The sequence below is a fragment of the Microtus oregoni genome, unplaced genomic scaffold, assembly GCF_018167655.1.
Source record: "Microtus oregoni isolate MIOR12 unplaced genomic scaffold, Mior012 000012F_ref0000307, whole genome shotgun sequence".
In the NCBI taxonomy this organism is placed as follows: Eukaryota; Metazoa; Chordata; class Mammalia; order Rodentia; family Cricetidae; genus Microtus; species Microtus oregoni.
The window spans coordinates 27,775,172-27,799,452 of record NW_024543071.1 but is presented as its reverse complement, the minus strand read 5'-3'; the positions used below and the strand labels follow the sequence as shown (position 1 = coordinate 27,799,452).

Here is a 24,281-nt window from a genome sequence, read left to right as displayed (position 1 = left end):
TTCCTCAACTGGTACATACACTGGGGTTCTGATAGAAAAACCAAGGTATTTAAATGTCATAACTTTTGAGTTCAAGTCTAATAGCCTTAACAGACACTCAACTGTTGGGGCTGGAGAGATGGCTCAGCGGCTGAGTGCTTACTACTTTTTGAAGAGGACCCGAGGGAAGTCCCCAACACGCACAGGAGAACTCGTTACCGCCTATACCTCCAATGCCTTATTCCAGCCTCCATGGCTTCTGCACACACACGGTTGCACATAAAGTCTTGTCCTGCTGGTTCACACATTAGACATTAAGAACATCTTTAAAACTCAAGTACTGGTTTGTGTATCTAACCACATGGGAGAAATGTGGGTGTTTCTTCCATACAGCAGATGAGTTCATACTTAATAATGGGGTGCATCTGTTAGGCCATGACTCAGTGTACCCAAATTATAAGGACGGCTGTTTCTACTCTCTAAAGAGCCTTCGGGATCAACAAGCATACAATTTTGAGGTGTTGTGTCAGCTCTAGCCTGATCGAAATCATACTAGAGGCCCGGAATTTCAATTTCTGTTGAAATAAGCCCCTGTTCAAATTCAGACTTCTGATGTGTCCTGTTTATTTTCAAATCCTAATAAAAAGCAGGCGGGTGGGGGGGAGGGGGTAGTACTTCGGGAGGTATCCCGCAAAGGCCAGAGACGTCCTTTGTTGAGTGGCCCTGAGACCGAAGCTTCAGAGGCCACATTTTGAAAATACACAGTAAAGGACGAGACAAAAGCCATCTACTAAGGATTCTCTTTTGGCAGAACCGGCACTGAGACTGGATGTGGGCTCCTTTGGCACAACCATAGAACCTAAACAGCCCAGGAATCTTTGACGTCGGTTCCTGAGGCGCCAACCTGCCAGACAGACGCCCACACCCCGGGGTCAGGTGACGCCGGTTCCACCTGCGCCCGGTGTCGCACACTCCTCGGGATTTTCCACCGCTCCATCTGCCCACATCCACCGCGGTTCCCAGCGATCGTCCGCCCTACAGCTCTGAGCCAACTCTGAAGCTGAGGTACCGGAGAGCACGCTCGCTCTCAGAGGTCCCCAGCCGGAAGCGCGCTCTACTCCCGCCCCCCGCCGGCGGATCCGGAAGTGGGGGTCGGCCGCGGCGCGCCGCCCTCCGCGGGCCCCCGGGCAGGATGCTCTCCGGCGTCCGCAGCCGCCTCCCGGCCTCTGTAGCACCCGCCGCGGTCCTGGCTGCGGCGCTGCTCTCGTCGTTCGCGCGCTGCTCTCTCTCGGGGCGCGGCGACCCGGTGGCGTCGGTGCTCAGCCCCTACTTCGGCACGAAGACTCGCTACGAAGATGTCAACCCCTGGCTGCTGGTCAACCCGGTGGCTCAGCAGCGGGACCCGAAGCTGCTGGCGGGGACCTGCACCCCGGTGCAGCTGGTCGCCCTCATCCGTCACGGCACCCGCTACCCTACGACCAAGCAGATCCGCAAGCTGAGGCAGCTGCAGGGGCTGCTGCAGACTCGGGGAACCGGAGACCGCGGGAGCGGAGTGGCAGCCGCGCTGGCCGAGTGGTCGCTGTGGTACGATGACTGGATGGACGGGCAGCTGGTGGAGAAGGGGCGGCAGGACATGCGACAGCTGGCACTGCGCCTCGCCGCCCTCTTCCCCGACCTCTTCAGCCGGGAGAACTACGGCCGCCTGCAGCTGATCACCAGCTCCAAGCACCGCTGTGTGGACAGCAGCGCCGCCTTCCTCCAAGGGCTGTGGCAACACTACCACCCCGGACTGCCACCGCCAGACGTCTCAGGTGACAGCGCGCCCCGCCTCCCCCAGATCCGGACCCCCAGCTCAGCCTCTGCTCGCGGCCCCCTTTCCAGCCTTACGTTCCCCGCACTCCACCGCCGTTTGCGCTCTCAGAGCGCAGGATGTTGTGGACTTGGCTGCCTCTGTTGTCTTAATAGCATGCTTGTTTAGTCACTCATCAGCTGTGACTTCCTAGCATTTTCTGCGTGAGGGGTGCTGTAGGGGACGCTGGAGATCCAGCAGGAAAAGGGAGGAGTATCGCTCCCAGAGTTACATTCCCCATTTACAAACTGTGTTATCCCTCTGAGCGCCAATCTTTCCCTTCCTGGCAACTAGTTTAACAGCTGGCGCATTTGCCGGGCGGTGGTGGCGCACGCCCATAGTCCTAGCACTCGGGAGGCAGAGGCAGGTGGATTTCTATGAGTTCGAGACCAGCCTGGTCTGTAAGAGCTAGATCCAAAACTACAGAGAAACAAAACAACTGGCGCTAGAACTTTTTCCTCCTGCATTGCTTATGTCAGTTGGACTTTTTTTTCTTTCTTTTTTATCATCGTCTTTTCGGGTGTTAACACATTTACGTGCTGTTTTAGGAAGCCGCTCCTCAGATCTTCTCTGTGCCCTTCTTTTCCCCTCTGTTTTGTTCTTGTGTTTTCTGTAGCATTTCCCTCGTTGTGGCTGTGGTATATGGGCACGTGCTCCACATGTAAGTTGGTAAACTTACTCCATCATGACACCGTTTCAGAATTTGGGAGCTCTTGGGGTGGAATCCTGTTTGGTGTGCTTCCTTCGTTTGTTCTTACATAGCTTATGACTAGTCAGGCCAGAATCCAGGTCGTGGCTTTTCTAGATTGTCTTTTCCCTCCAAAAATGTTCCATTTGCTGCAGATAACCGCAGCAAACATAATGCCTTTGTGTACCGCGCAGGCTTCACGTTTAGTTTGTTGACTGCTTACCACGGCTTTATGAAGTCGCTAATCGTGTCCACCGCCCAGTCTCACAGACGAAGAAATGAAGCAAAAATACCAAATAACTTGTTAATTTTCATTCAGCTGGATGTGGATCTAGGAAACCCGATTTAGAACTTGCTCTCAACTGTGACACCTTACATCTTCTGAGTACTTTGCCCGTAACATAGCTGATGAAAATAGCATGTAACATCTTTGTACCAAAAGATGAGCAAGTGTGAGCAACTGCTTATCAGTGTTAAGGTAACTCAAAAAAAAAAAATTAGAAGTACTCAGTTTGTCATCTCTGCCCTAACATTTAAAAAGCTATTCTAGAGAATTCCCCATTGTTGTGTGTCATCTTACTAATGACATACGTGTGCCTATTTATTGAGTGTGCTTTTTAATTGTGGCTACATTTTTTTTTCATTACTTTGAGTGGAAATCCTTCTAAATCCATTAACGTTCACTTGAGTCTGAAAACTCGAACATTGAAAATGGCACCACAGGGCTGGTGAGATGGCTCAGCGGGTCAAGGCTCTTGCAGCCACGCCTGCCAGCCGGACTCAGATCCCTGGACATGCATAGTGAAGGGAGAGAACTGAGCTCTGCCAGCTGCACACTGAATAAATACCTGTTACTTTTTAAAATGCACAGTGTGTACTGTGTAAATATATACAGGAGAAATGAATTATGGTCTTCAGATTGCATTGTGAGGATTGGCATTTGCCTCGTGTGCAAAGCCAGGGATGGAAACAGTTTAGGGAAATCTAGCCCTGATTGTTTCAGTCCCAGAGGTTAAACTACCCCTGACCACTCCATTGTCATCGTAGAGGGTCGTTTTGTCTACAGTGTACATCTGGACTTCTGAGAAAGGCCACACAATCAGATTTTAGGTTTTTATAGAAACAGAACAATGTAATTTGATAACACAAGTGAGAAGTTGATCTTTGGAGCCATATGGGAAGATGACAGAATTCCCTTGTTCAGGATGTTTCTGTAAGAACTATAATTCAGTTGGCAAGTAGAGTAGGCACAATTATGTTTGGGAAATATATTTACGTATATGTTTATATTTTTACCCAGATAACCAACATAATTTGGTCTAACTTGTGTTTTCACGTTCATATACAGAAGCAATACTTAGTGTTCTTTTCCCATTGTAAGAATGGTGATTGAGATGTTTTGAATATGACTGGAAAAAGGCCCCAACAAATTGAAGCATGATAATGAACGCTTTTTCTATAAATATTTGTTGCCAAGTTGTGGAAACAATGTAACCTAGTAAATGCTAAATGGGAGCCATCTGAGAGCTTCAGGCAGAGGAGGAGCCAAGGGGGCTGGCTTCTGAGCTGAAACAGTGGACCTTAAACAGCAATGATGCTTTGCTGGTTTCTGTAGTTTTTGTCAAAACAATATTTTGTCAGGTAGCACGGCTTGGAAAATTAGTTGAGAAACTGAAATGCTCCACTTGTAGTCTTGCTTAGCAGGAGAAACAGACCTGTCGAATTCTCCGCTTGGTGTCTGGAAACTGCTGGGTCTTAGTTTGCTTTCTAAGGGTACCGATGTTTTAAGAATATATATACCTTGTATAGTATTGCTTTAACATTTCTTTTCAATCTACTTTTTTTAGTCTTTTCTAGCCTATCAGTTCATGCATTGTAATTGTTATAAATGAAGAAACTGAGTTGGGGATGTAGTTAGCTTATTGGGTAGAGAGCTGGCCTACCGTATAAAGGCCCTGAGTTTGACCCCTAATACCTCAAAAAAGCAAAATAAACACTCCACGAAAAACCCATTCTCTTTGGGACTAGAGAGATGACTCTGTGGTTGAGAGTATTGCTCTTGCAGAGGACTCAAGTTTGGTTCCAAGGTCAGGCAACTCAAATTTGTTAACTCCAGCTCCCCAGGATCTGACTCCCTCTTCTGGTTTCCACTAGCAACTGCACCCTTCTCTTGATCACTCTATTTTCTTTGTTTGTTAAATGTACCTTTTTCACTTTAAATTTTCAGTAATTTGAATTGTCACTAATGCCAATGACTTACACATGTATGCTTTCTTCACTTCAGATATGGGGTGTGACCCTCCAATAATTAACGATAAACTAATGAGGTTCTTTGATCATTGTGAGAAGTTTTTAACTGATGTGGAAAGAAACGATTCGGCTCTTTATCATGTAGAAGCCTTCAAAACTGGACCTGAAATGCAGAAGACTTTAAACAAAGTTTCAGCTACATTACAAGTGCCAGTAAACAGTTTAAATGCAGGTAATATATCTGTTGTATTTCATTTCAATTCTGGTGTAAACAGTTTGGGAACGTTAAATGTAAACAAACAAACAAAAACAACAGTTACTCTTAGGGGTCACAATAAAATTATGTTAACTAAATAGCATGTCTTGGGCCAGGAAAATTATATACCACATGCTTCATTTTATTTTCATATTTTTAAAATCTTTTATAAATTAATGTATGAGGCTTCTAAATGTGGATTTTTTTGTGCGAGCCTCATCTCTAAGCATAACTTAATTTAAAAATTGCCTTTTCTAAATTGTCTCTTTGTGTCATGTGGTGGAGGCGCATGCCTTTAATCCCAGCACTCAGGAGGCAGAGGCAGGCAGATCTCTGAGTTCGAGGCCAGCCTGGTCTACAATGTGAGTTCCAGGACAGCCAGGACTTTTACACAGGGAAACCCTGTCTCAAAAAACAAACAAACAAACAAAATTATCTTGGAGGGGGGGAGCGGGAGGAGAGGAAGGAAAAGCAACTGAAATTGGTATGTAAAATTAAATAAATATTACCTCTTTGTAAAAAGTGCAAGGAAAAATCATAAATGCTTTTGTTTTGGGAAACCTTAGGAGTGCATGTTATTGTGAAGAATGGTAGGTTTTAGGGAGTGAGAATTGAAGTAGGTTTGCAACTTCTGTATGTGGAGGAGACTTCAGGGACTTGAGTAGTCAGGTCTGTCCTGAGCTGTTGAAGGGAGCCTGTGGTTTGTCATCTATGCTGAGACCCTTGGGAGAGTGAGAGCAGTGACTGCAGTGGGAAACAGGGCACACGGTCGCCTAGGAGTGGACAACTAAGAGAATGAAGTTTTTTTTTTCTGTTTTCTAAAGCTTTATAATTTATTATGATATTAGTAGATATTAATATATAGAGAAGTGACTATATGTCTCATTATATTGTAAATCAGTTTCTAAAAGGTTAGAAGAAGAAGGTGTTGGTACAAGGGGGGAAAATTAAAATCTACTGTACCTGGCTTGGTAAAGTGTGTCTTGCTTGTTTGTTTTGTCATTTGTTTCCTGGTATAGAGTACAGCACCTCATAGTCTGAGAGCCAGAACTCAAGCTCCAGATGAGCCATACCATGTCCCCAGACACACACAGCGTTAACAAGCCACTGTGCTTTATTAGGTGTTGTGGTTCTAAAACCTTATAGAAGCCCAAGTTTCCAATAGCTTTTATGTATAGTTCTAAAGAAATAAAAGTCTTTCTTAAGATTTTATTTTATGTGTGTGAGTGTTTGCCTGCAAATGTGTGGGTGTGTGACTGCCACGTGTGTTGCCTGGTGGTGCCAGGGAGGCCAGAAGAGGGGATCAGATCCTCTGGAACTGATCACAGACCATTGTGAGCTTTCATGTGAATGCTAGGAATAGAACCTGGATCCTCTCTGAGAGCAGCTAGGGCTTTTCACTGCTGATCCATCTTTCCACCCCCAAAATGTTGTGGTTTGTGTGTGTGTGTGTGTGTGTGTGTGTGTGTGTGTTTTAAATATATTACCTCAGGAATTCTTTAAACTGAACTGGTATGGAAAATATCAATTATTTAATCTTGGTCTCATTTTCCTTTGGGAAAGAAAAACACAGTAAAACAAACCAAAACTCAGAGTAACGGTAGCAGTCACCACCGTTGGCACCTCATGCCTTCGTTCCCTGAACTCTTCAGCTTTAGATGTTCCCACTTGTTTACTAGAGAACCCCGTGTTTGACTCCTCTTGACCAAGGCCTCCTTTTATAGCCCAAGCTCTGATACGCGTATCCCTTTCTTTAGTACCGTTTATGTCTAAAGTAAAGCAGTTAGCAGTATAAATATTCCTGGTTCCTGATTCTGAAATCTGCTGGAATTTCTTAGGCAGCTAAGTTTGGAAAATGGATCTAATTACCTTGCTAGTACGGGGTTGTCCTTTCCTTGTTCTCTGCTTGGAGTCTTCATCTTTCTCCGGCCCCTTCGTTCCATTTTTCCTTCTCAGTCTTCTAGGGTCCTCTCTCACATTTTACGTGTCTCTATTTATGTATTAAAAGTTATAATAGGAGCTGTTTTGTAGTTTTTAAAACTGGTAGTAAATATACTGTCATTGCTAATATTCAAGGAGGACAAAACATTGGAAACTTTTGCTCCCTTTTCCTACCCTTCTAAAGATATCAATGTGGAGTTCTATTTAATAAGTCAATGTGTGAATCCTTTGTTGGGTCTGCTACAAAGCATGCACTTAGAAACAAACTTAGAAACTTTAAAAATCGCCCTTTGCAGGCTGCTTCATAGGCTCGTTGGACAGAGATGCCTCCCTCGAGGTTTCCTCTGCTGTTGCAGTTGTCCGTTTGCATGCACAGTCAAGCCTTGGTCCTCAGATAGTCTCCTCTCCAGAAATACAGTTTTTCAGCTGTGCATATAACTGTGCACATAGTAGTCTATGGGTATATAGTCTTTAAAAACTAGAGAAATGAATAACCCACATTCTACCTGTTTTCTCCCCCAGACTTAATTCAGGTAGCTTTTTTCACCTGTTCATTTGACCTGGCAATTAAAGGCGTCCATTCTCCTTGGTGTGATGTGTTTGATGTAGATGACGCAAAGGTAAGTTCCGTTTGTGTTCTCTTCCTCGTGCTTTTTAGTCAATTGAAATTTTTGTTGTTTTCTCAAAGCAGTGTTCCAGAAAATAAGTACGATAAACTGCCTGCGACTAACTCCCAATTTTCCTAGGTCAGGAGGGATGGAGGCTTAAGGAGGAAATTATTTGGGTTCATAGAACTCAGAAAAACTTCTTTTTATAGTAATTTGATTTCTAAGTCTTTCCCCCTCCCCATTCCAATTAGAAACCCACTCTGGGAGAGGTAGTAGGACTAATATAAGATCAAGTTCTGCTGAGCAAGGACCGTTTCCCTCAGACCTGGTTCATCCTGTGAATTCATCCCATTCATGAGAAATTCAGCTCCTGTTTGCCTAAGAGGTCCCTGGTTCCACCTGGTGGTGGCAGTGGTGCCGCACAGTTTGTCTGTCTTCCTGTCCCCTCTCCTCACCTGACTGGTGCACTTTGAAGGAGTGCAGAGAGACCTCTGAGGACTTTAAGGGAGCTAAATTTTGCTTGATTCTTGAGTGCTGGGGTCTATAAAGGATGAATTAGGAGAATATTTTGGATTGTTCAGGATTATAGACTTCTGGACCTTAGTTACTCCTTATGTGCATAAATAAAACAGTGTTTTATATGGGAATTGGGAATTGCTTCAAAGTTTATTAAATTCTAAAGAAATACGCCAAACAGCAAATTTCAAGCACATGAAGGCGCTTTATTTTGTTTGTGGAGACTTAGGTGGCCAGCAGCAGGTCAAAGGTCATCCATGGTTCTTGAGCAGTGCCATGGGAGGTTGAGAGGAGTGACAGGTTCTCAGTGAATGGCTGCTGTCAGGTGCTGAGTGCCAGCGTGGATGCATGTTTGTTCTTCCCCTTTGTGCTCTGAGTCAGTGCTGGATGGCTAGCTTCTTCTCATCCCCCATTAACCTCTGTATGGCCTCCAAACCTATTAAATACCTGCTGCTGGGAGAATTGGCAGGGCCAGTATAAAGCCAGTTGTCCTCAGAGAGAACATTTTCCCGCAGACCTGAGTCTAAACTATCTTCCCAGTCCCATTTCATATTTTAGTGTTTTTAGTTAGCTACAAAATAATGAATTAGACTATGTACATGTATGTTATATAATAACCTTATTCTCCTCTGCTTCTGCCCTTCTCTATTTCCCCCTGCTTCTCTGCCCACCACAGCTAGTTTTTTTTTCTTTATATGAGAGAAAGCATAAGGTATTTTATCTTTCTTCCCCCTGTTGCCCACTTTTGCTCCCCTACCTCTCTTCCCTTCAGATTTCTTTCTTCTCCCTCATTTCTCCTTTAACTGGACACTTTCAAAATGAAAAGAGCCCCATTGATAATTTTGCCAATATCAATACAAAGAAATGTCTGGTCACCATTCACATGCCTCAAAGCATCTCCTTTCCTCCCTACCCATACTGCTTGGGTCCAGGGGAAGATCATAACTGATAGGATTTTCAGTTAATACATAAATGATGAATTTTGGTAATAGAGAAATTTCATTTAACTGAATTTATCTGCCCAGGTTACTCTAATTGTTGAATCGTTTAGGATATAACTGACTTGGCTGCCTGCTCTATTTTGTTCTGCGTGGCTTTGTCCATGTGCTCCCTTGTGAAGACTGACAGGGCCTCTTTAAGTGCACGCTGCTTTCTTAGAGGAGGCCATAACCTGCCCGCTGACCCCTGTCTCATCACCGGAGTACTGCCCTCACCCCACTTATTCACTTCCTCTTCTATCAAACATTTACTCTTGCTTTCTGTACATCTTTTTTTCTACTTTAGATAATCAAGTGTGCTTCTGTGCATGCGTGCACACACACATACACACAATGAATGTATAAAAGATTTTAAATGGAGAGACATTTTCACAATTCTGAGAACTGTGGAGATTTTTAGTTACCTTATGAAATGCTGGGCCACTTGTACTGTTATTTAGCATAAATTTGTTTTAGTGGCTGTTTTATGTGAGATATTTGCTTAGAGCTGAAATACTGATAAAGATAAGCACAAGGAATGAAGGGTGTTAATGTGCTCTCTCCGGAGGTCACGGGATGGGTAAGAAGTCGGCCAGCAGTGGCCGGGCAGGCTTTACTGAAGAGGTGGTGCAGAACCAGCTGCACTCCGCAGCGTTGCCTTTTTCACAGCTCCGCACCCGCTTCAGTTACAAATGCACCTGCATTTCCTATTCTGTGGTCGCCTTCTGTGTTTAAGAATTTCCTATAAAAGTCATTCGCATTATCCAGACCTCCCTTCTGGTAAACCTGCCCCTCGCCGTTTAAACACTCAGCTTCTCTTTAGAACCTTGACTCTAGTCGCCGTTTAAACACTCAGCTTCTCTTTAGAACCTTGACTCTAGTTATTTGTTAATGCAAATTTTCCCAGTCAGGTAGCTTATATTAGACTTTGCTCTTAAATTCTTTTGCACCTGCACTTTCCAGCTTTTTATATGACATGTTAAATGTGAGGATGGGGTGATTTTTTTGTAATGATAATTTGCTACTGTTTTCATTCCTAATTCTATTATTTTATTCCTGAGTAGATTTATTATATCTTTATCTAGTTCATATTCTGTTGAAATCTGTCTGTATGTGTGGTTGCTTCTTCCTTTTGCTGACTTTGATGGGTTTTGTTTGAGGTCCGGCATACTGACCTAACTCTACTCCTAAGCTTTGACTAGTACCAAGTTTCTCTAGGATTTCTTGTCTTAAAATTCTTAAAAATTTATATTGACTGCGATTAAAAGTCAGAAGAAAGTGGCCAGAGCTGATGATCTTTGTCTCCCTTTAACCCCGACTCCAGTTACACCACAGATGTTGCTGTGAGTCCTGGACCTCAGGGGTCAGTCCTTAGAGGCCTGAGGCGGCCGATGTGCTGGCAGAAGCTAAGACTGCGCCATTTGCTCTATGATGAAATTAGTGTAACTCTTCTCAGAGCTGTTAGTATTAATCAGGACACCTGGTACATGTCTGGAACTGTATTAGAAATTACCTTTGAAATGTTTCTGTTTAGGTACTGGAATATTTAAATGATCTGAAGCAATATTGGAAACGAAGCTATGGCTATAGCATTAACAGCCGGTCCAGCTGCACCCTGTTTCAGGATATCTTTTTACACATGGACAAAGCAGTTGAGCAGAAGCAAAGGTAAAAATGTCTTTAAAAATGTGGAGTTCATTTAGAGCTAGCGGTTCATAAACTTCTGGAAAATGTTTTACAATGCATGACTTTTGTGTATATTTTAAAAAGAATATACGATAATTGATATTGCCCAATCAATATACTAGTCATGTTGAAGTCGTACTATGTATTTTTTTCCCCTCTCAACATTACATTTCTGATAGTTCTGTAATTGCATATGTCCTGCAGTGAGGTTGTCCATGCTGTGAGTATATGGCAGTTTTAGCTGTCTTCACTTCTTGGTTGCACTTGAGTTCTTTGTAGTTTGTTATAAAATAGCTTCCGACATGAATATGCAAAATGCTTTTCCCTTACAAGAGAATCTCTCATTTGAAGAAAAGAAGCTTTTGTTAACATTCATACTTTAAAAATTTATTTTTGCAAACAAGTTCTTACAACCTTGAGGTTGTAGCTCGGTGCTCAGGTACATGCTGAGTGTGAGGTGTTTAGCACCAAAAGCAAGCAAACAAAATTAAAGCTCATGATAGAAATATTTGATAGACCCTCAACCCTGTCTCACTTGACACATACATAGCTACAGATGTTGGTCAAAATGGGGCAACAGAACCTGGAGGTAGTCTGTTCCACAGGGGTTAAAGTAAGACATTTTATTCATACCAATGTATTTTATTTATGGGCTCAGTACTAGTTTATAAAATGTTCTTGGATTTGACAGGAGTTAAGACAAAAACCCTAAAAAAACAAAACCGCCAGCTAGATTAACTACTTAGTTTCTGCTAACAGAAACATTTTTTAAAAATGGCATGTGTGTATTTATTTATTGCGTGGATGTCAAGTGACAACTTGCAAGAGTTGATTTTCTCTTCCACTGTGTGGATCCCAGGTATAAACCCTGGGTCATCAGTCACGGCGGCAAGTTCTTTTACCAGCTGAGCCATCTCAGTGGTTCGACCAGAAGCTTCTATGGGGATTTCAAATAAAGATAATACTTATGATAAGAGTTAACGTTTTCCTGTTTGATTTTCTGAATGGCTTACTGCTCTTACACTTTATAAGACAGCAGACCTTTCCTGGTTGGTCATTGTTCATTGGCTCAGTGTTTAGGGATAATAAATTTATAATTGCGTCAAGAGGCTCTTAAATAACTCTGTAAAGCTTGCTATTATAATTTAATTCTAGTTCAGAGCTTAAGTAATAAAATTTTATCAGTACTGTTTTAAAATAAATGAGACAAGACCCAATTATTGGTTGAGCAGAATTCTTTGGGTTTTGTTTGTTTGTTTGTTTGTTTTGTTCTTGTTTCTTTTTGAGACAAGGTCTCCCTATTATGTAGCTCTGGCTGTCCTGGAACTCACTATGTAGACCAGGCTGATCTTGAACTCACAAATCTTGATCTTGAACTGCCTCCAAAGTGCTGTGTTTAAAGGCATGGACCACCACACCGGGCTATAGTTGTGTAGAATTTTTATCGAAATCCCTCAAGTTTCTTTGTGGAAATCGAGAAGTTCCAAATTTACACAGGACTTTAAAAGATCTATAGAAATAAAAATAATTTTGAAAAGAGCAAAAAGATTTGTCATATTTCTGTCAGAACCTACAGAAAACCTGGTGTGCTGGGGTGCACCTGGTATGCTGGTGTGCACCTAGTGTGCTGGTGTGCTCCTGCTATACTAGTGTGCTCGTGGTGTTCTGGTATGTACTTAGTGTGCTGGTGTGCTCCTGATGTACTGGTGTGCACCTGGTGTGCTGATATGTACCTGGTGTGCACCTGGTGTGCTGATATGTACCTGGTGTGCACCTGTGTGCTGATATGTACCTGGTGTTCTGGTGTGCTCCTGATGTGCTGGTGTGTTTTGGTGTGCTGGTGTGTTGGTATGTACCTAGAATCCCAGCACTTTGGAGTCTGAGGCAGGATTATGGGTTGGAGGATCATCCTGGGTTACATAACAAAACCCTGCCTCAAAAAGAAACCCTCAGATATAATATAGTCATAGATAAATCAAGGGATATAGTAACATCATGAAATAAACTCATATTTAGTAGGCCATCTATATCCATGGCTTCCCCACCTCAGAGTTTAGTCAATTATGTGTAAATTCACATGGGTACTGAATATATATAGATTTTTTTTATTCTTCATTATTCTTTGAATAATACTGAATATGAATCTTTACATAGCCGTTAGAAATAATCTAGCGATAAAGTGTATGGCACGATAAATACAGGTCATATGTAAATATTACACCATGGGGGAGCCCTAGAACCAGTTCCCCACGCGTACTGAAGAACAGCTATGCGTGTTAAATTGCTTTTCAACAGAAGATCCCAAGGCAATACTATGGGAAAAGACATCACTTTAACAGATGATGCTGGGACAGCTAGATGTCTGTGCTAAAGAGATAAGACACTTAGACCCTTCACCGTACAAATAAGTCATAGATTTTAATGTACAGTCTAAAACCATAAACTTTCGAAAGAGAGAATAAGAGTAATGGCCTAATTATGGAAGATTGAACTCTCAGGAGAAAACATTCATGATCTTGGATTAAGTGAGGCTTTCTTACGTAACACCCAAACCATGATCCATTAATAAAAATTCACAAAATAGGTTTATCACATTTTAAACTATTCTTCTCAAAGTTACTGTTTGGGAAATAGAACGTATTTGCAAAACTTATATGTATATAATAATTTGAATCCAGATATATAGAGAATTACATCTTACTTAATAAGAAAATGATCTGTTTTTTAAAAAAGGTATAAAAGGGATTACAGATATAGAGTGCAGTCTGTACTTAATAAATACAAGTCCTGGGCTGAATGCCCATTATCCCCCCTCCCAAATAATAAGGAAGAGCAAAAGATATAAACAGATTTAATTAAAGACAATACATGTATGGGAAGTATGTATATGAGAAAATATTCACCAGCATTTTCCATCATCCATCATCATGGATATCAATGCCACAGTGACCCTTAAACTGGGGAAAATAAGAGGATCAACTTCATTCGTGACTGATGTACAAGTGTAAAATATTATACGCTTTTTAGAGAACATTGTCAGTTTCTGACATTAAACATCATGTAACTGAGCAAATCCACCCAAAGTATCTACTCAGTAGTAATATAAAAAGATAGACATTACTCTTATGCCTTGGGTATTTCAGATTTTGTAATTAATAGGGGTTTTTTTTAGGTTGTATAATTCTTTTAACGTTAGATGGTAGCATTGAAACCACTGCGCTATGATTCCCTTGTATAGGGGCACAATAAATTTGTACTGTTTTTGTCAGTTTACTCGTTTAAAGCAATGTGGGGGTATGGTCTCTTAAAGTTCTTAGGAATGTGTTCAGATTGTAGGTTGTTTTGTAAAGTCCATGGGCTGTAACCCTGGGGCCATGATCTTTTTAGTGCTAGGTACTGAAAGAAGATGGGCTAAATAAGGGGAGTTTATGTAAACAGCATGGCTATTCCCTAAATTCAGATTCATATGTCTAACTGTTTTGGGGGGCTCATATCTCTCTCTCTCTCTCTCTCTCTCTCTCTCTCTCTGTCTCTCTTGGGTAGGCAAGCTCTCGTTGTTATTCTGTGTGAGTCTAAGACATTTTCAGCACACTGTTTTGTCTTCACTATCTCAATGCCTTGGATAGTTGGTGCCATATGTGTGTATGATGTAGAATGTGATATAGACAGAGGCGTTTCTACAATGCTGCATTTTCTTCTGTACTACCTAGTTTAGTGCCAAACCAGCCTCCTAGCCATCTAACTGATAATACCATGTCATTATGGAATCCATTTTCCTTGTGTTCTATATCTAGTCATTGCTTTGTGGGTTTTTAAAATTACATTTATTTACTTACCTATGCTCGTGCATGTGTGTGTTTACATGAGTGTGTGTCACAGCATGTGTGAGGGAGTCTGTTCTCTTCTACCCTGTAGATTCCAGGTGTCAAACTCAGGTTGAGACTTGAAGGCCTTTTCCCTCTGAGCCATCTCTTCAGATGTTTAAGCCTTCCAATATACATTTTTTATACTTTCCAATTCTTTACATTTTCTTTAGCTTTATTGCAGCTAACTTCAATTTAAGCTAATATCCCTTTTCTCCTAGATTTTAAAAAACGTGATTATCTTGTATGTATCTGTGTGTAATAGGAGTGTAAGTACATTTCTGTATGTATGCACAGATGTATGCATATGTGTAGTAGGAGTGTAAGTACATGTCTGTATGTATGCACAGATGTGTGCATGTGTGTAGTAGGAGTGAAAGTACATGTCTGTATGTATGCACAGATGTATGCATGTGTGTAGAGGTCAGACCCCCATGTTATGTCTTCCTCTACTGCTGTTTATACTCGCTAAATCTTTAGCACACTCTCTCTTTTAAGATTTATTTTATTTTTAGTTGTGTGTGTGTGTGTGTGTGTGTGTGTGTGTGTGTGTGCAGGTTCCTGCAGATGGCAGAAGAGGGTGTTAGATCCCTTGGATCTGGAATTATATGCATTGTGAGCTACTCAGCATGGGTGTTGGGAACAGAACTCAGGTCCTTTGGAAGAACAACAAATACTCTGAACTGTGAGCCATCTCTCCGGCCCTCTTTTGGTCTCTGTTGATGCCTCTTGATAATCTGTTGTCCCAGCAGAGAGACATCTCTTTCCTATGGATTTGAGGTTTTACCAGTTTGCCTTGTCAGCTTAGGCAATATTTTTGCCAATCGTTTCCTTCAAATTTGGATGTATGACTCCGTGTGTGTGACAGTTGCTGACATTTGAGCAGCCCCATCTGGACTCCCGAGCTTCCTTGCCTGTTGTTTCACCTCTCTGGGATCTGCTCCATGAGTCCCAGCCAGGGCTTCCTTAATAGATTCCCGCTCACCTCAGGATTGCTCATGTGTGCTCCTCCGTCCTCCACCACAGCCTGCCCTGCTGTGTGCTCCTCCGCCCTCCACCACAGCCTGCCCTGCTGTGTGTGCTCCTCCACCACAGCCTGCCCTGCTGTGTGTGCTCCTCTATCCTCCTCCACAGCCTGTTCTGCTGCATGCTCCTCCGCCCTCCACCACAGCCTGCAAGCTCTAGGAAGTCAGCCAGGGCAGTTGGTGGGATCAGCTCATTTGCCTCCTTTCTCTCTTACTCCATTGTCTGTCTAAACACTGCTGTTTCATATCATTCTCCCCACGTCCTAATATTAGTAGGGAGGATAATAGCTTTTATTCCTCTCTATCTTGTGAGCTTAATTTCCACATGGTTTTGCTTAAGAAAAAATTACGTCATTTTAGTTCTAGGCTTACATTGTCAAATACATACTTCTCCAGAGACTTACTGTAGTTAAATCTGTAAGAAGACTTGTAAACAAAATTTATTTTCGCTGATTTTCATCTCAAAACTTCTTATAAGCCTGGCAGTTCCAGCTGCTTGTTTGTGTTCTTACATAAGTGTGCAAGTGGTGAGATTTGCCCAAAGCTCCACCTGATATTCCTAGATCATATTTGGAAACAAAGTTTGTGTAATACCAGTTGCGTGTGAAACATAAATTAAGAGCTTAGAAAGATTTAGCTGAGTACATTTCGGGGGAAACATGCAATTATTAGTTTTTCTTTTCGAGTATTTCAAATTACTTCAGGCATTTACTCATTTCTTAATGCAATTTTAGACTTTGGATTTAATTTTGGTTTTGGTTGAAGATTTAAAATCTTGATGATTTATATAAGTAAAATAAGGGAGTAATTTTCAGAACCATATTCTTCCTGGGTAACATAAGGTAATTCATTGACTACAGTGAACTTTTTATTTCTGAGATCTGGTTTGTTAGATTTGCTTAGGAGCTAGGGAGGTGGCTTAACAAGTAAACTGTTTGCTGTGCAAACATGAAGATCTGCATTGGAGTCCCCAGCACCCGTGTAAATAGCAGGACATGGCAGCACACTTCTGTAACCCTTACACTGGGAGGCAGAGACAGGTAGATTCCAGGCCAGCCAGTGTAGCCCATCTGGGGAGTTGCAGATTCAGTGAGCAATCCCATGTCACAAACTAGAGTATGAGATTCCACCTGTAGCTGAGGAGCTCTGGTCAGCTAGTGACTGCTGGGGGATAGCAGGGCATTCTTCTTCATTGGTGTAGCCATGGGAAGTCACCTGTGCTCCTATAACTAATGCCACAATCCCATGCCCATGATCACACAAGCAACCTGAATTACAGTCCATACATGTCCATGATCTGTCTTCAGCGTATTCATTGCATGACCCTCTGGTCCCTTCCCCTGCCCACAAACCCACAAACTTTCTTCCCAACAATCCCCTTCCTCTGTGTGTGTGTGTGTGTGTGTGTGTGTGTGTGTGTGTGTGTGAGAGAGAGAGAGAGAGACAGAGACAGAGAGAGAGACAGAGAGAGAGAGAGAGACAGAGAGAGAGAGACAGAGAGAGAGAGAGAGAGACAGAGAGAGAGACAGAGAGAGCGCATTTTCTCCATTCAGACTCAGGCACATTTGCTCCCATTTGTGTTGCTAGTATCTGGGCTCCATCGTAGACTAGCTCTGGAGCTCTGACTCAGAGAAGGCCAGAAATAAATCCAGACACCTTCCATGCTATCCTTGGGATACAGCAGAGGCAGAAACCGGCGACTGGTGCTTTCATGGAGTTAGCCTGTCTGAATCATAGCAGACCTGTTCCCAGGAGATGGCTTAGAACTAAATTGAACTCCCTGAGGTTTACTCTTCAGTTTAGTGCTCGGAGCAATGGCAACATGTCCCTAGAAATGAACCTTAATTGCTTCCTTATAGGAGTTACTGATTTACCCAATCTCTTCCTGATTGGCTGTGAAGCGAACAGTTCTACTCAGCCAGGCCCTGCTGCCACAGGGTTCTGTGAAGTTGCCTCTTCTGGTGAATGGTGATGACTAACCCTCTGAAACTTAAGCCAAAAGAAATCCTCCCTTTAAAAACATTTATAAAAACTATGTGCATACTTTTAATGGCTTCTCATAAAAATCAGTTCATATACTCTTGCAACAGGAGCTGCTCAAAGCCCCTGTGTGGGGAGGCGTTCCCGAAGCCCCATCTCTCCCTGGAAGCTGTTGGCAGTTAAAGGTTGATGGGGAAGGGCGCAGCCACTGTTGAGTTGCTGGTGCTCCAGTAAACAGCCCCTCACCATGCTCATGCCAGCGGCCTTAGCGCAACTCAGTGGGTCATGAAAACAAAGCAAACAGAAAAAAAAAGAGAGAGATAGAGAGAGATTGTTGGGAAGGAAGACTTCAGAGGGAGTTAGGAGGGGGGGTGGGATGTGAAAATGAGCACAGCACAGTATGTGCACATGAAAAAAAATCTTTTGTATATGCATGTGCAAAAATCCCACAGCTCAGTCAGCCTCCCATAGTGAGGATCCTTTACACACCCTCCCCCCTACACACATTTGCTACTCAGGTGTAATTTAGAAGAGAAACACAATATTTTTTCCCCACTGAGTGCTTATATTACTTAAATCTACCCCACCCCAGACATTTAAGTAATAGACATTTAGGTCTTATAAAAGGGTAGGGAAATGAAAGCGTGGGCAGCTGTTTAAGGACTATATTAACCCTTTCAGGGGCCCATTCCCTTTTTGACATAGATGTTTCCATGGAAGTCTATGTTTATCTAATTGATATTTTTACCAGCTGAGTTTTAAACAACAAAGTAGAAATCAGATTATGTACAGCCACAAGCTTTTTTTTATATATAAATGAAGAAATGCATTCTGTATTCTTAGTTGTAAATGTACTCTTGATTTTGAACTTGCATCCAGAGCCAGAGTAGCAAGCCACGAGTTTATTTTTAATTTTCAGGTACATTCTACCTGAGGGAAACTAATCTTTTAAAATATGTAACTTTATGGCCTATGTAGTAGTCCATGCCTTTCTTTAATGCTAGTACTTGACAGGCAGGAGCAGGCAAATCTCTGGGAGTCTGAGGCTGGACTGGTCTAAACAGTGAATTCCAGTGTGTTCCTGTGTACAGCAAATACAAGTGTATTCCTGCCTTGGCAATGCCAGCCGGCTGCTGCACTTGCTCAGTTATCAGGCAGGAAGGAGTAGGTACATGGGGCTCTCCACACACTGATCCTTAGCAAGTTCCTCCTCAGACAGAAGAATTTACCAAGTTAGATGCAACTATCTGTGAGAGCCAGAAACCCATTGCCTCCTGTTATCTTACCCGCCTTTCTCTTCACCCCAACCCACGTGAGTGGTGAGTGAGGTGCCCGGCATGGAGGGATGCTTCTACCACACCCAGCAAATTCGCCCAGTGGACCTTTGAAAAGGCTGTTCCTTATGACATCTTGAAAAATGAACATGGCTGTTTTATTTGGGACCTTTTATTTTAATATGAGCAGCACCACCTTGTACCCTCTTTCTTAGTTACAAGAACATCTGCTTCATACTGGATGTTTTGATCCGCAGTAAAGGTTGAGAAAACATCAAACTTGAAATCATGCTCATTCCTCTTATTTTATTTGACATTATTTTATAAACTTAAAATATCTTTACTTGGTTACTATAAAATACATAAACTATTAGTTATTATTTCCTATAGACACATTTGGAACCATGTTCTAACTGCTTTTAATGATTCTCATTTAGCTTTTTAGACTGTTATTGAGGGATTAAAACATTTTACATTTAGCTATAATCATAATTTTTTTTGTTCTATGGTACCGGCATATTAGCCAGAGCCTTAGAGTTCTGTTTTTACAGCAGAGAGTGTTCTGCATCAGATCATGCTCTGGTGGCATTTATTAAAACGAGCACTTTCTTTCCTGTTGTAAATTGTTTTAAATTTAAATTGTTATTTATTTTTATTTATGTGTAGGTTTTGCTTGCATGTGTGTATTGTGCCCATGGAGCCAGAAGGGGGTATTGGGGGTCACTGGAACTGGGTTTCAGGTGGTTGCGAGCCATCGTGTGGGTGCTGGAAGTAGAACCCAGACCCTCTGGAAGAATAACCAGTCAGTGTTCTAAACACCTGAACCATGTATCCAGCCCCGCCATCTAGAATAATTTATTTTATAAATTATTTTATAAATATTATAAATTTTATCTATTCATAAAATATATTTGTAAAATAATTTCATAAGTAGTTCTTCTGTAAATACTAATTTATAGGAAAAAATAAGTTATTTTTAAATTCAATCAAATGCCAGAAGACAATAATTTATTTGTGGTTTGCATGGCTTCCTTATGAATCTAATATATAAACAGTTTGATTGTACATAAAATACTCAGTACACCTTTCGAAAACTCAGTGTTTTTAAAAAGTTATCTTTAATATTTATTTATGTGTGCACGTGCACACATGCATGTAGGTACTAGCAAAGGCCAGAAGAGGGCATCCAATCCCCTGGAGCTGGAGTTACAGGCAATTGTGAGCTGTCTTATATGATGTTGGGAACCCGCCTTGGGCATCTGTGGGAGTAGCCTGTGCTTTAAACTTCTCCTTTCTGGCCCCACAGTGACATTTTACAGCACCATTTTCCTTAATGTTCTTCTGAAAACTTGATTTTACAACGTTGTTGATAGCAAGGGAGATAGAAGAAAAAATGAGGCACTTTTTAAAATTTAAGCATAAAGAATCTTCAGTTTTAAAATTTGGGTCAGACTGGGATTATAGCAAGCTCAGTGATAGATGTGTTCTTATGTTCAAACTCTAGTTCAAATGGATCACAACCTAGATTTAATTTTTCTGTAGTTTAGATATGTTTAAGGGCCTTAAATTCACAGTTTATGCTCAGCCCTTTTGATCTCTCCGCCCAACACATGCCTGTTATGTATTTATCCTCACAAATGCCTGTTCCTTCAGCTCTGGGGACAGAATTACTGGGGCCTGCTGAACTCTGGCCTCACCCCCCCCCCAAAAAAAAGGCAACCATTGGGGAAAGACCTCCAGTCTTAAAGGAAAGTGACAGAGGCTAGCACTCAGCACCTTCTTCTGGTCTCTCTGTGTGTGCAAAGGTGCACACACACAAATGAATAATTATGTACTGAGAGAAAGAACACGTGGAAAGAGACAGCACTTTGAGTGGATTCTTTCATGGGGTGCGCCATAGAGCAGTCTTCCCGGGGACCTGCTCAGCCCTCACCACACAGAAAGGCAGACCACTGCTGCAGTGGGCACTTGAGGGTCTTCTCAACAGAATGGTCCTGTGTTCGTCTTCAGGTAGGGATGCAGCACTCCGGATATCCTCATTCCTAGAACTTGACATTTTCTGTAAAAATAGTTCAGTTCTCCCACAGAATTTCAGCCATATGCTTGAGTTTTGTATATAAAGAACTTTTTTTTTTTGATTTTTTTTTTTTTCAAGACAGGGTTTCTCTGTAACTTTTGGTTCCTGTCCTGGAACTAGCTCTTATAGATCAGGCTGGCCTTGAACTCACAGAGATCCGCCTGCCTCTGCCTCCCGAGTGCTGGGATTAAAGGCGTGCGCCAACACCGCCCGGCTTATAAAGAACTTTTTAAATAGGAGTCATCAAGATGACTGCCAAGCCTGACCATCGATCAAGTTCTGTGTACAGACCCACATAGTGGAAGGAGAGGACCAACTCCTGACATTTGTCCTCTGACCTCCATGCTACAGCAATAGTGTGTAGGTGGGGATTTCCTGTCCTGCAGCCACTCTCAAACAAACACACTTATATTACTTATACTCAGCCAATAGATCAGGCTTATGACTAACTAGCTCTTCCGTTTTAAATTAGCCCGTTCCTTATTTACGCTCTGTCACGTGTCAGTACCTTTTTTAGTATGATGCACTCATCTCCTCCCCCTGTGTCTGACTGTCAACTCCAGTCTCTGACCCTCCTCCTCCCAGCATTCCCCTACTCCGACTCTCCTGCCTAACTATATTCTATTCAGCAATTGGCCATTCAGCTTCTTTATTAAATATATATTCACAGTGTAAAGGAATATTCCATAGCATTAGTGAGCCTCCCTTAACTTAACACTAAGTGTAATAATAATAAAAATAAAGATGAGATTACATTTTCAAATGAGAAAATGAGGTATCATTAAGTATAACTATTATGTTTTTTGACATGAGTATATGTTTTCCCTTCAATTTCTTATTTAAGGTCTCAGCCAGTTTCTTCTCCAGTCATCCTCCAGTTTGGTCATGCAGAGACCCTCCTGCCACTGCTCTCACTCATGGGCTACTTCAAAGACAAGGAGCCTCTCACAGCATATAATTTTAAGGAGCAGGACCATCGCAAGTTCCGAAGTGGCCGCATCGTACCTTATGCCTCAAACTTGATATTTGTGCTTTACCACTGTGAAAACGCAAAGACCCCACAAGAAGAATTCCAAGTACAGATGCTGCTGAACGAAAAGGTGTTACCTTTGGCTCACTCGCAGGAAACCGTTGCTTTTTATGAGGATCTGAAGAGCCACTACAAGGACATTCTTGAGAACTGTCAAACCAGTAAGGAATGCGACCTTCCCAAAGTGAACATCACCTCTGATGAGCTGTGAGGAGCTGAGGGCAAACTCAGTCTGGTAGTGCCTTCCTCGGGGTGATTGTGTTTGCAGTAGGTAGGCAACGTCTCTATCCAGAAAGCTTTCAAGGCCTTGGGGTCGTGGTATACAGCTTTAATCCCAGCCCTCTGGAGACAGGCAAGAGGATCTCTGTGAGTTCAAGGCTAGCCTGATCTTCATAGTGAGTTTCAGGCCAGCCAAGGCTACATAGAGAAATCACCATAGATTGCTTAGTCCTTGTGTCTTTTCACAGAAAATAATAATTTCTTTTAGGATCTGGGCATACGGGTAGGACATGACTTTCCCTGGGGCAGCTCTCATCAGGGCAAAGCCAAGTCCAAGGAAACAGCTGGCCCAGCAAGTGTCTGCAGAGCTGAAATTGCTCCAACTTAACCTAAGAAACTCCCTGGGATGGAACATTCTTAGAAAGTGACACTTCAGAATGTTGGATACCAAAGCACAGTGTCCCTGGATGAGCTAAGTCAGGGACTTCAGTGATCATGTTGACTTCCTTCCTTCTGCTTCATGTAGGTCACCGCTAGCACAAATGACGTCATTCAGTCATAAATGTGGTAACGTGGCGCCTGGCTTCAGAAGAAAGCCTAAAATAATAGCCCCCCAGAGGGTGTGCGAAGAACCAGGCTGAAGCAGACTGAAAGTGTGGGGTATTTTTGTTACTATTATTTATAAAAATATTTAAACACTTCATCAGTAATTTCCTTCAACCTCCAAGGAGGTCTTGCAGGGTCACCTGAATTCCATTTGGCCTGTCTGTGGTGTGTCGTGATGGCAGAGTGCACACTGGGCAGACAGATGCCAGCCTTTCTCACGTTCATTGCAGGCTGCCCTTTTCATTCCATCATGGCTTTCCTTTTTATATTTTGTTATTACATTAAGCATATTTTTTTGGTGCTTTGGATTTTCTCTTTTTAAATAAAGACTATTCTGGCTGATTTAATTGTATAACTTTCAAACCTGTTTCACAGAAATTCTGAGTTCTCTCAAATGCCATGAAAGTGTTTGCTGCAATAAAGTTCTTGTGACTTTACTAGCGAGTCATTTCTTCATTCGGTCGTTGATAATGAGGAGTTGGAATTTCAAGTGTTTGCCTTGGCACAGCAAACCAGTGAATGGGCCGTTCCAATGCCTCTCGTTCTAATTTGTATTTACCATAAAAGATCGTATCTTCAAAAGAGAAAATTTTTTTGTGTTGAAATGTATGGTTAATATTATCAAAGCATATTAGTCAAATCTCAATATAATCTGCTGCATAATTTTATAGTTTACCTCTGAGGAAAGGAATCCTGTGGCAATCAATCCACAGTGAGGCTGCGCCTGTGTCTGGACACAGCATCACCTGTTGTGAGCATGCGGACATTTCAGCCACGTTTCCACTAGTAAAAGAAAAATCCATGTTAGGCCTTGAAGAAAAGCTAAGATGCGTGCCATTTGGAAGCCATCAGTATGCTTCCTAGTTACATTAATGTTTAATCCAATAAATTTTTTTGGCCAGTGAAGCTACTCTAAAACTAGGGACACGGTTAAAAGTAAAACCATACACTAAATTTAGGAATACAGGTAAAAGATTTTTAATGCTGTCTTTTGAAAGTAAACCCTTCTCTTCCCGTTTTGTAAACTATAACTAGAGGGGCCAGCAAGATGGCTCAGTGGGTAAAGATGCCTGCCTGTCAACTTTAGTTTGATCCCCTGGATTCCCATGGGAGGAGAACATAGACTCCCACAAGTTGTCTCTGTCCTCCACATGTGTGTGCACACATGGTGTGTACATACACAGAAACACTTTCAAGTAGTAAGATTTAAATATATAGCTAGAGGCATGTTTAAAATTAAATGAACCACTGGATTGTGTGACATTGCCAATGCCTTTTTGAATGTTTGCCAAGGGTAAAAAAAAAAGCACTACAGATGAATAAAGAGACAAGCCAACTCTGGGGGATTTAAATATGGTGTTCATGCTGTGGAAAGATGATGCACAGCTTTTTCAGAAACTAGATTATTCTAGAACAGCAAACATCCAGAGCTGGGCACTGTGCTGGCTGATGTGAAC

The 24,281-nt window shown here is 42.1% G+C and overlaps 1 protein-coding gene across 1 annotated transcript; it reads left to right on the top strand.

Annotated features, from left to right (window-relative positions):
- The first annotated feature begins 988 nt into the window (after positions 1 to 988).
- Positions 989 to 23,261, top strand: Minpp1 (multiple inositol-polyphosphate phosphatase 1). Its single transcript, XM_041661960.1, has 5 exons — positions 989 to 1,790; positions 4,801 to 4,998; positions 7,486 to 7,583; positions 10,599 to 10,732; positions 21,814 to 23,261. The coding sequence occupies exons 1-5, from the start codon at positions 1,172 to 1,174 to the stop codon at positions 22,208 to 22,210; spliced, it is 1,446 nt and encodes a 481-aa protein (XP_041517894.1). The 5' UTR covers positions 989 to 1,171; the 3' UTR covers positions 22,211 to 23,261.
- Positions 23,262 to 24,281: the final 1,020 nt, after the last annotated feature.

Excerpts from the sequence above, each read along its gene's own strand:
- Minpp1 (XM_041661960.1), top strand. The coding sequence starts at position 1,172 with ATGCTCTCCGGCGTCCGCAGCCGCCTCCCGGCCTCTGTAGCACCCGCC. Across the intron at positions 4,999-7,485 it reads AGTAAACAGTTTAAATGCAG|ACTTAATTCAGGTAGCTTTT; the intron begins GTAATATATCTG and ends TTTCTCCCCCAG. Across the intron at positions 10,733-21,813 it reads GCAGTTGAGCAGAAGCAAAG|GTCTCAGCCAGTTTCTTCTC; the intron begins GTAAAAATGTCT and ends TTCTTATTTAAG.